The sequence below is a fragment of the Trachemys scripta genome, chromosome 3 (assembly GCF_013100865.1).
Source record: "Trachemys scripta elegans isolate TJP31775 chromosome 3, CAS_Tse_1.0, whole genome shotgun sequence".
In the NCBI taxonomy this organism is placed as follows: Eukaryota; Metazoa; Chordata; order Testudines; family Emydidae; genus Trachemys; species Trachemys scripta.
Window position 1 is genome coordinate 115,369,782 of NC_048300.1, and position 12,236 is coordinate 115,382,017.

Below are 12,236 nucleotides of genomic sequence, written 5' to 3' on the forward strand. Positions count from 1 at the left end.
GGGGGGGGGGCACCACTAGGACCTCGAGTGTAGAAAATAGTGTCTGCTGCTGGTGCATATGTATTCTCTCTGCTCTAGATGCACAAAGATGGTGGAGTGCTGTACTGGAGAAAGGAAGGCACAACAAACAACAGGCAGGCAGGAGAAGAGGTGAGAGGGAATAACAGAAAGCTGCAGGGGCAGAGAGGAGGATCAGCCTCTTATGTACCTCTCTAGCACCCCCAGGAGCCTGGACTGATTAACACCAGCTTCTCAGGGAGATTCCTGTTTCCTGCTGCTTCCCTGAACCCACTTGAGGAGAACAGGCAGTCAACTGAAGTAGTAGGAGCTAGTTAGGCCCTTAAGACGCTGATATCTTCTCTCACTCAGGCCCTGCTACTAGCCTGCTTATTTGTCCCCTTCAATTGAGTGTTGAGAGCCACTATAGCTGGCACAGAACAGCAGTCATGAGTGAAAGAAGAAAACGCCCCTCTGGGGCAGCATTCAGAAAAAGCAAGCAAGCAAAGGAAGCTTGTCTATCTAAACAGGAGGGAGCTCTCCTGAGATACATAGACACAAATGTTCACGGTGTGCCTTCCGCCCCCAGTGAGGATGTGAGTGGTGAGAAGATGCCTGATCTTCCAGTTAGTCAGAGTGCAGGTGACCTGGCAGCTACTGCAGCATCCATACCTCCAACTCAAATGGATGTAACCATGCACATTCCTGAAGAAAAGTGTAGATCAGAGGAGAGTGTGGTGGAGGCGCAAGAAACAGCTGCTGCTGAGTTTAGTTCCTTAAGTCTACATGATCCAGGACTGTGAACCCATTTGAGCAGTACCCTGAGGGACTTCCTTGTACCGCATGGGCCACAGCAAGTGAAAAACTTCATGTTCCCCAAAGACAATGAAAATAGAAGTTTCCATCCAACACATTACTGGCGTGAAATCCCCAATGGTGACAAAGTGGAGAGGCCATGGTTTGTGTACTCAAAAACCCAGAACGCTGCATACTGTTTTTGTTGCAAACTCTTCCACGCTAATGTACCAGCCACATTGGGTTCTACAGGAACAAAGGACTGGAAAAATCTGGCTAGAAATCTGGCATGCCATGAGAAGGCAGCAAATCACCAGAGAGCATTCCATAGATGGAAAGAGCTTGAGATGAGACTAAGGTTAAAGGTCACCATAGATGATCAGCATCGAGAGAAGATTGCATCAGCTGGCAAAATGTTCTGAAAAGACTCATTGCCATTGTAAGAATGCTTGCTATCCAAAACTTAGCACTGCGTGGCACTTCAGATCAGCTGTATGTGCCAAACAGTGGAAACTTCCTTAAAACTGTAGAGCTGATGGCTGAGTTTGATGCTGTACTCCAGGAGCATCTAAGAAGAGTCACCACCCAAGAAATGTACACACACCACTACCTTGGAAAAACCATTCAAAATGAGATCATACAGTTACTGGCAACAAAAGTCAAACAGAAGATTGTGGCAGATCTGAAGTCAGCAAGATATTACTCTGTTATTCTGGACTGCACACCTGACATCAGCCATACGGAACAAATGACTTTAATGGTGTGCTTTGTAATAATAACAGAACCTAGTGAAAATGTCCCTGCAATGGTGACTGTCAGAGAGCATTTTCTAGAATTTATTGACATTGATGATACTACAGGAGCTGGTATGACATGTGCTTCTTAAAAAGCTGGAAGATACGGGAATTGCGATAGCTGACATGAGAGGTCAGGGCTATGATAATGGTGCCAACATGAGAGGAAAGAACAGAGAAGTGCAGACACGGATCCGAGAGTTAAACCCTCGAGCTTTTTTTGTCCCATGCAGTTCTCATTCATTGAACTTGGTGGTCAGTGATGCAGCATCAGCTTCTAGTGAGCTTCTAGTGAGGTTGCTGATTTTTTTTAATGTAATTCAAAGCATCTATGTATTTTTCTCTGCATCAACTCATCAATGGCAAATTTTGAAGCAACATCTGGGAACATCCTCTCTGACACTGAAACCACTGAGTGCCACGTGATGGGAAAGTCGAGTGGAGGCAATAAAGCCTATCAAACACCAAATTGGGAAGATAGATGATGCCATAGTTGCCATTATGGAGAATAATGTTATGACAGGAACTGTTCATGGGAGAACAGTGATAGAGGGAAATGGAATCACCAGAAACATCCATAACTTCAAATTTCTGTGTTGTGGCATGACATACTGTTTGAAATAAATGTTGTAAGCAAGAGACTCCAAGGTGTTGACCTTGATATATCTGGAGCAATGGAACAACCGGACAAAGCAAAGTCATACTTACAGTCTTACCGGTCAGATGAGGGATTTCAAAACGTTCTGAAGAGTGCACAGAAGTTGGCAGAAGAACTTCACACTGAAGCTATCTTCCCACCCATTCAAGAATACAAGAGTCACCAAAGAAGAAGACATTTTGATTATGAGGCATGGGATAATCCCATAAGAAACCCCAAACAACAATTCAAAGTTGAATTCTTTAACCAGATGCTAGATTGTGCAATACAGTCAGTTAAAGAACGTTTCATGCAGCTTAAGGAACACAGCAGTATATTTGGGATGTTGTATGATATTCCCAAACTCCTCACTGTACCTGAAGAAGACCTACACCTGCAATGCAGGACACTAGAAACAGTGTTGACACATGATAACACATGCAATATTGATGCGAGTGATTTAGGTGATGAACTGAAAGCCCTTTTAAGATACATTTCAGCAGGGTCAACTCCAAAGGCTGTTCTGGAATATATGTGCACAAATAAGATGACCACCCCTTTCCAAATGCTTTTGTTGCTCTGCGCATACTTCTAATACTTCCTGTAACCGTTGCCAGAGGAGAACACAGCTTCTCCAAGCTGAAGTTAATAAAAACACATCTACGCTCAATGACACAGGAGAGGCTGGTTGGTCTTGCAGCCATCTCAATAGAGCATGAGCTGGCCCAGACTGTGGACCTTCAGCAGGAAGCAGTTCAACTCTTTGCAACCAAGAAGGCACTGAAAGCACCACTTTGATTATTCAAACAGATAAAAGTGTCTGTTTACTATGCAGACAAGAAAAGTTACATTTGCTGTTCAGGCATTTGAAAGTTAAGTGTTACTTAAAATTCTTGAACAAGGCATTTTAAGTTGTTAGTTCTTCTTTATTGAGGTAGATAGCAGAACTGTATCATGAGAGGAGTAGAACAGGAAGAAGGCAGAATTGAGACCTTTCAAAGTTTTCAAAATGTTGTGGGCCAGCCCTGTCCAGCTGGGAATCACACTTTCCATTTGCAGTGTAGACTTACCTTAAGGGCCTAATCCAAAGCCTACTGAAGGAAATGGAAAGATTCACATTTACTTCAGTGGGCATTGGATGAAGGTCTAAATGGCAAAAATGTGAACAGCAAAAGATCAAATGAATCTCATATTTCCTGACAAATGGCAGTTTATATAGGATAGACGAACGTTGATACCAACAAGGATGCCATTATAGTAATCAAGCAGGAAAAGCACCAAAGCGTGCACTAGAGCTTGTTGTGTCAGCTATTAACCACAGAGTCTCAAAATGTTTAATAAATGAAGTTGACACACGTCTTAGCAGTAAAATCAACTTCAGATTGAATGACAAATCTGAGTTGAAGATTACATCCAAATTCCATACAGCGGAGGCTAGGATGGTACAAAATTAGCTTTCTTCAAAATAGAAGGACTTCTGAATGGAAAGGCAAGTGACGTGGCTGAAAAATAGAATTTCACCCTTACCCAATATTTATAAGAGTTTAACATACATCCAGTTAGAGCTGTCACTCAGGATATCTCAACACTGCAGCTGCCAGCATGCTTCCCAGCTAAGGTCGACAGACTGCTCCAGCTAGGGTGCTGAAAATACAGTGTAGTCAGCTTGGGTTTTCTGCCCAAATACAGTACACATGAAATCTTAGGTTTGTATCTCAATGATCTTCAGCAAGTCCAGTTCCTAACTGGCCTGGCCAATTTTAATCCTGCATTGCCAGTTGCAATGTACCAGGCAAGTGGGAGGGGTAACTTGTTTCACTTAAATTACAAGCAGAAAAAAACATACCATATTGTGACTGGCAACTGTTGCTGCCTGTATGTGCGGTTGTGCATGCCTGTGGCCGTTTCCACTATGGTGCCCAAGTCACAAGGCCTCTGGGAGCACTGCTAATGCACCACTCTGCATACAAGGCCCTCAGTATGCCCAATCGGCAGCTTGATGCCAGAAAGCAGGACTGACCCAAGACTCATGCGCAGTGAGGTGTAAGCAGCAGGGGCCCAGGGACATTGGTTCCTGAGAGCTTGGGAGGGGACAGTAGGGGAGTTGCCTGGGCTGGGAGGGAGTGGGTGTAGGAGCTTATGGGCCAGGGGGACCAGGTTGATGGGAGAAGAGAACCGGGGAGGGAAGGAGAGGGCATCTGGGAGGGGAAGAGAAGGGTCAGGCCAGTTGAGGGTGGTACCTGGAAGGGGAAGACGTGGGTCAGGCTTGTGGGGGGAGCAGTTGCTGATTTTTCTGCTTCTCAGAGGTGACAACTGTATTTGGGCCCCGACCAGCTTCGAGCTGGCCCCCATTCCCATCATGGCCATGGTGGTGAGAGCAACATAAGAATAGGGGGTTCTGGGAGGGGTCCAGTTTTTTCGGGTCTCTTTTCAGGGTTCAGCTCATCCTTTGCACATTCTTCCTCTTTGCTGGTGTTGGTATCATGAGCCATCAGAGCCACAGTGTCCTCTTTGGGGTCTTGGTAGCGAGCCATCATGGCACCCAAGTCCTCACTTCTTCCCAGGGGAAAAAGAACCAGCTTTCCTGCTCACTCAGCTGTTGAAGCCCAATCCCACAATCAGTTCTCAGTCGTTCCCGTATTTGTATTGATTTGAATCAAACTTGTGTCCAAAGCCAGCAGAAAGACGGTGCCCTTTTCCCGAAGGAACTGGTAAAGTTACTCCCTTAGTCCTGCCTCTTTTTCAGAAAGCAGCAAAAGTATGTCTCACTCAGGAGGCTCAGATATCCAGTATGCTAATATACTTTCTCTTTTCTGATCTGTATCATCTCCAGCAAATTCCATTTTCATCAGAAACCCTTTCCCTTATAGATGCGGAGAGACAGCTGGGCACAGTCAAGTTAATTTCTAGGTCACTTTTCATAAATACCTCCTTGTGATTAGCCTATTTAGCAAATGTTTCCCAGAACAAAAAAAGAGAGAGTAAGTGGGTATTAGATTTCTTAAAAAAAAAAACGAATTGTTATGTGTATTTAAATTAAATAGTCTAGATCTATTAATATTAATATATTTCATATTAGATTTTTCAGTCTTCTCTGATCTAATATTAATAATAAAATGGAGATGTTCTCATATTTACTCATTGCATATCACATGCTCTTCTAGTTTAAGGAAGGTTTCCCCCCAATTTCCATAGATCACGGCTCCAAAATTCTTTAATCTGTTCCTGATGTGCAGCTCAAGCAAGCTCAATATAGAAGAGTTCAAACATTTTTTTTTTTCTAACTTTCAGTGATGCAACTCCAAATTGGGATCTGAAAGTCAGTTTGTGTTCTTTTCTTATCAGTCTCAATCACTAGTTTTGAGGATTCTGCCATTCAAACTATGCCTTCTATTAACATCTGTGCAACCTCATTGTCTTTAAATGATGCCCTCAATTACATCTGTGCGAGTTCATTGAAGGTTAATGGGGTTGCACAGATGTGACCAAAGGTGTAATTTAACCTCCAGAATCTTTATTCCTGGTGATAATTAAGGCTACAATTTAGTCATGGGTATTTTTAGTAGAAGTCTTGGATAGGTCACAAGCAACAAACAAAAATTCACGGTCTGCGACCTGTCCATGACATGTACTATATACCCCTGACTAAATCTTAGCTAGTGCGGGGGGGAACGCTGCTCTGAGGGGCGGGGGGAGGGGTGCTGCTCTGGGCAGGGGGTGGGGGGTGAAGGCCACTGCTCTGGTGGAGCCACCGAGGCCAGTGGCACCAGCTGCCGGGGGCCAATGAGCAGTGGCTGCTCTAGCTGCCCCAAGGGCTGCCCACCCGCCGCTGCTTGGGCAGTCCTCAGAGCCACCCTCACTGGCTGCTGCTCGTGTGGTCCCTGGGGTCAGCTGCCCAGGGGCTGCCTGAGAAGCAGTCGGTGCAGCTGACCCTAGAATCGCTCCAGCAGCAGCTGGCTGTGGGGCCGCCCATCCACTGCTGCTCAGGTGGTCCCTGCGGCCAGTTGCACTGGCGGCTGCTCTGGCAGGCCCCGGAGCTGCTTGAGCAGTAGCTGGTATGGCTGGCCCCAGGACTGCTCTGTGCAGCTGGCCCCAGGGCCACCTGAGTAGCTGGCCCCCGGGTCAACTACTTGGGCAGCCCTGGGGTCAGCCACACCAGCTGTTGCAGAAGTCATGGAGGTCACAGAAACGCACGGAATTCTGCTTGCCCACTCAAGAGGTTGAAGAGCTTTTTTTTCAATGTGCAATTAAAATGTCATTAACTGGGGTGGTTTTTTCCATTATCAGTCATGGTAAAAGAGAGACAAGTAGGTTTTGTGCCTAGACTGGTAAACTTCAATGGCAATTTTGCGAGTAATAAAACATAGTTTGTCACTCAGGTAAGCAGACATGACTCTGAATGTGCAGAGGGAGCAGATGTGTTGTATAAGATCCCATTTTTGCATAAGTATTTTTCAGACTAGAACACACTTTAAAAACAAGCACACTGAGTCACCAGTACAATTTCCTGCAGCACGTGGGTTTTCTAGTATTGAACAAGTCTGACTTTGCTTAAGATAGCAGATAGATGATGTGACAGCTCAAGGTGTAGGGTTGCAAACCTAAAATCAGCTTGATATGGTCAACATAGATTTTATGTTAATTTATACAAGTAATTTTCTATCTCTCTGTTTATTAGGTGAGCAGTAATATTTTATCAGAGTTGATTATGTTAATTAACAATAATGTTTACAAAATAAACTTTTTTCCTTTTAATCATGGTAACTAGCTTCTTTGCGCTCAGAGTTAAATCATCAACATGCAGCAGCAATTGACCAACTAAGGCACAACCATCAACAAGAATTGGTAGCTGCTAAAATGGAACTTGAAAGAAGTATAGAACTCAGCAGACGACAGGTAAATAAGCATTAATGGTAACTGGATGTAAATTGCATATTTAGAATTTGTTTTGTGTTAACTGGAGAGCATAACTGTACTATAAATGCATATTGAGGACTTTAATCTTTGAAAGGCAGTCAGAGTTGAAGACAGTGCTCCTTCATCAGTTTATCTAATCTGCTACCCCTTTTCCTTCTCCCTTCCCTCATCAACAAACCTAACTGGGAGTCTTAAACTAGCCCCAAATTCAAGTCTATAAACTAAATTTCAGATTCAAAATTGTCCAGCCATTTTGAGGGCACAGTGACTGGACTCAGAGGGGGAAAGTGTTATTTCTTGTTAAAGTTAATCTGCTAGACTTTCTTTTAGCCACACTTCAAGGCTAAAACACTGTTTCTTTTGTGGAGCCACTGTTGCCCTAGGACAGGGGTCTCCAAACTTTGAGACGAGGGCCATATTAGATTTTTGAAGGGGCTTCGCGGGCCAAAGTGACGGTGAAAGACATTAAATATATGCAAAATCGTTAAAAAAACAACACTACACTACTGTGTTAGTGTTGCATTAAATTCTAAATCAGGTATAAAAGTTAATCGATGCCGGTACTGTGAAATCACACACAATATTTGTCAATACATTAAAAATCATTTCACATAATTTTTTTTTATTTTATTTCTAAAAACTCACACATTTGTATCATACAAATACTGTTTGGTTCTATTAGTGCTGTAGTTAAAATTTAACCATTATGAAATTGTTAATTTCCATCTTCTTTACTCCATTTATTGGAGATGTAATTAAGCATCTGGCTTGTATTTTTACTCTACGGCAGGGGTCCATGCTTGCTCGGCTGCAGCAACAACTGTCCCCTAAGTTGGCTCCCCTTTTGTGGGGACACTGGCTCCTGGGGGCACTCACTCCTCCGCACAGTTCAGCTGAGCTATTGCCAACCCCACACACACACACGTGCGAGCTGCTGCCGGCAGCCCCTCTCTCCCCCTGCCTTCTCCCTGTACCTGCTCGGCTGCAGCAACGACGCTCCCCTAAGTTGGCTCCCCTTTTCAGGGGACACTGGCTCCCAGAGGCACTCACCCCTCTGCACGGCTCAGCTGTGCTGCCGCCCTGCGTGAGCTGCTGCCGGCGGCCCCTTCCCCTGCCTGCTCGGCTGCCTACTCAGCTGTTCGCTTCTCCCCTGTTGGTTGGAGGGCCTGACAAATGGAAGCCCTGGGCCGGATCTGGCCCGCGGGCCGTAGTTTGGAGACCCCTGCCCTAGGAGCCTAAATCCAACATTTAGGTGCAGTGGAAAACCAAAAACTCCCACTAAGCTGGCACCTAACTCTGTGGACACTTAAAGTCCCATTGTGTATAAATAATTAAATATGAATTGAAGCAGAGCGAATGGACCAGGGTCTCCTACATCCCAGGTGAATCCTTAACTGTTGAGATTCTGAATCATTCTCATTCTCTCTCTCCCACCTTCTCCTTTGCCAGTTTTTGTGAAAAAGAGCTTAGGTACCTAAGTCCAGGAGAGGGTCCACAACTGTGAATCCTGAGTGGAGAAAGACACCTCCCTTTGGCCTGGAGTTAGGCACCTAAGTCCTTCTGAGGGGTGGAACTTAAGCCCTCCTTAACATCTCCCATTGGTTAGTTTAGGAGGCTCCCCACTCAGTGTGCTGGCTTTTTGGGATCCCATTCTTAGGTGCCTGTCTCCCCCCATGCATTATATAGGTTACCTAGGTGCCCAATTCTGGGCTGGGGATTCCACTGGTTGGCAAGGTGCCTTTCAACAGCGGTTTATGATTCAGCCACTTTATCTTTCACTTAATAAATTAGGAGCCCAGTTCAGATTTTTCAGTAGTAGCAATCCAAAGTGACTGTTCAGCCTCAACTTCTTGTTCAAATTAAAAACAGACTCCTGGGAATGGGAGGAGAATTATTATTATTTATTTATAGCAGTTGCACCCAAAGGCTGCAATCAGGATTACTTGTCAAAAACATAGGAAGACACAGTCCTCTCACCTAAAAGCAGGTCTGTTTTTAGAAATGTTTTGGACGAAGAAACAGCAGGAGTTAGACAGAGCCTTCATGTGTAGGGCAAGGAAGAAAGAGTCAGAGATGACTCCCACTTTACAGGCCTGAAGAATAGGGAAAATGAGAAAAAGAGAATGGGAGGAAAGATGAACAGGTAGTTTGGCCATATTTAATTTAAGGAGATGGTGAGACACTGAGGCAAGGCCGACGAGGTGGGGGGGAAGCCTGTACAAAGTACCGGGGCCCGGCTTCTCCTCCCCCCCCCCCGCCCCCTGTCGGCCTTGTTTAGCCAGTCCGCCCTTGCCTGGGGGCCTGAAAAAAATTTTTCACCAGGGCCCGAACCCACTCTCGGCGGCCCTGCACCCAGGAGGAGATGTCAGAAGTATAGGATGAAGTACAAGATGGGGGATTGATCCTTCAAGGTGCTGATCACTCTGGCCCCAGTCAAGCAGAGCATTTAAACACATGCATAGTTCCACTGAAGTCAAAGCACCGGCCAGGATTGAAGGCAGGATGCATTGAAATAAATCAAGAGAGGAATGGTAGATTTCTTATTCATTAGAGTAAAGATAGTAGCTGAAGCCATCTGAGTTGACAAATGGAAAAAAGGAAAAAATTATGAGACTGAGTTACAACTAAAACTAAAATAGTAGGCAAAGAGTTTATAAGTTTTTTCCATACTATTTTCTCGTCTCTTCCATCTTGGAACTATTTTTTTTATAGGGGAAGGAATCCTTGCATAAAACCTCTGTGTATGGAGGTGAAGGAGGGAGTTAATTTAAAATGCGGTAGTAGAATAATGGTGTATTTCTTGGATGGCTTCAGCCTTGTACCTCACAATACTCCTAAGATATTCTCCTAATGCAAACCTTGTGGTGGCTTATTGCTGTATTCTTGTACAACTACAAATGGAGAAAACATAGCCAAGATCAGCCAAACAAGATGAATGTTAATAGTAAACATTTTCCACACTGACCAGAATCCTTGCCATAACCATTTACTTACCAGATTGAGTCCTGCAAAGCACTTCTGCATGTGCTTAACTTGAAAGCATGTGAGTAATCCCATTGAATCCCATTAGGATTTGCTAGGTAAAGGAAGGCATTTTTATGGGGTGTCCACATAATTAATGAAAGTCAATGGGACTACTCACATACTTAAATTTAAAAACATGATTAAATGTTACACTGTAGTGCGTCTTAGTGAGGAAAAATTAAAAATGAGTGCGACAACAGTTCCGGTGTAAAAGCATATTTTGTGTTCTTTGAATATATGTTGGTGTGGATCCCATTGTACATACACATGTGTTTGAGATTGGAATCTTTTGAATAGCAGTATCCATCAGGGCCACATATGCATGCTGTTCCTCCTCATGCTCCCATACAAGTTTACATAGGGTGGGGTCGCTGTAACCTTCCCTCTATTCCCTCTAACCGCCCATGGCAGCGACAGAACCTGGTGAGTGTCTGTCGCATTAGTTCTTAGCTTTTTCTAAATTTTCTCAAACTCATAAAATCTTCAGATCTCTTCAGAGTCACAGATGTTCAACTGCCATGAATGATATCAATCTATCTGGGTTGTAGCATATGGGGAAAGATTCTAGGAAGAACCCATTACCAAACAGAGACTCTTACACTGGATAGGAGATGAATGGATTATTGTTTAATTTTAGCTAAGAAACCAGTACACATTGGCTTAAAGAGCCGCTCTACGAAAGTCACCTCAACATCAGTGGACTAGCTTAGACAGGTTCCCTTGATAGCGATGTGCAAAGCAGCAACTTGAAATTCAGTGCACACTTTCACCAGGCACTGTTCTTTGGACTTAACATCAAATTCCAGTGCCCAGTATGGCAGTAATGGTGTCCAAGAGGGCGATGCTACAGTTCATATTTAGCTCAGACCTCCTCATTTACTCACTGCTTGCTAATCTCTCACAAGTGAAAGTGCATGAAGACCCTTGAAGAAGAAAGAGAAGTTAAGTACTGGGAATTATTGTTCTGTGAGAGTCACCTCTGCATTGACGCTACCTTCCTGTCTTCCCCTGTACCTTAGAGTTCAATATAATGTCAGGACTCTGTGGTTTGAAAAAGGAATGGAGGTGGTTCAGAGGTGCATTCCCTTATGGACATACAATAGGCTGATAACATCACCGTCAGATGAAATTCCTTGTGCATCCCATGATGGACACTGCTTTTCAAGGCAGTTCCGCAGCTCAAGACCAGGGACACCATATCCGACAAATATGAATGCACAGAGGTGACTCTTGAAGAACAACTGTAAATAAGAACATTAACGTTGTCCAGGCAACTTTAATTCTGCCCTCATACGTATGCTTTATGGTACAGTCTTTAATTACATGATTGCATATTATTTTTCTCTGCAGGACCCATGCCTCATTCAGTCTACAGGATGAACAGTGCTCAGTGCAAGAAGCAGTTCAATATTGATTTTTACAGTCATTGTTCTTTGTTGTCCCATGCCTCAAACATCACATATCGTCTAACTTCTCTAGAGAATGGGCAGGATGCCAGTCTCATTCTTTGCACAACATTAACTCATTCAATTTCCAGTCCTTGTGCAGAATGAGAAAACTGTACTATAGAAAATATAGTAATTAAAGACTGTATTATAATGCATGCACACAAGAAGAATGCCTTAACAACTTTAACTCTATCTTAACTTTCTCATTTACCACTACATAAGTTTAAGTGCCTTTCTGAATAGATAGGGGTTGTATGCTGAATCAGGGCTTCACTTATTCCATATGCACTTCCATTGATCATACGGAAGGCATCATTCACTCAAATTTGGCCCCCCACTCCTGTCCCCATCATGATGGGGGGTGGCTATGCCAAACCTGAGTGATGCTTTGACCCTTGTGAGCCAGGTCACAATGGCTGGAGCAGGAAGCTGGGCCCAGCCCCATGGGACAGGGACTTCTGCTGCAGGATGAGTGCAGGGTGGGCTTGCTCTCCACCACCCCCAACCATGTCCCCAGGGCATTTCCTCAGCACCTGTCTGGCATTAGGACTGAGATGCCAGGGCAGAGTGTGCTGCTGCAGGTTGTTAGTGTCCCCTCAGTGGGGAAAAGAGGTAGCCGAGGAC

At 44.3% G+C, this 12,236-nt stretch overlaps 1 protein-coding gene across 1 annotated transcript in view; it reads left to right on the top strand.

Moving 5' to 3' along the window:
• FAM184A (family with sequence similarity 184 member A) overlaps positions 1 to 12,236 on the top strand; it is a gene marked incomplete in the record, with an annotated part of 171,410 nt that overhangs the window by 131,706 nt on the left and 27,468 nt on the right. The window contains 1 exon segment of the mRNA XM_034765789.1: positions 6,992 to 7,119. Coding sequence (XP_034621680.1) covers positions 6,992 to 7,119 — 128 coding nt within the window.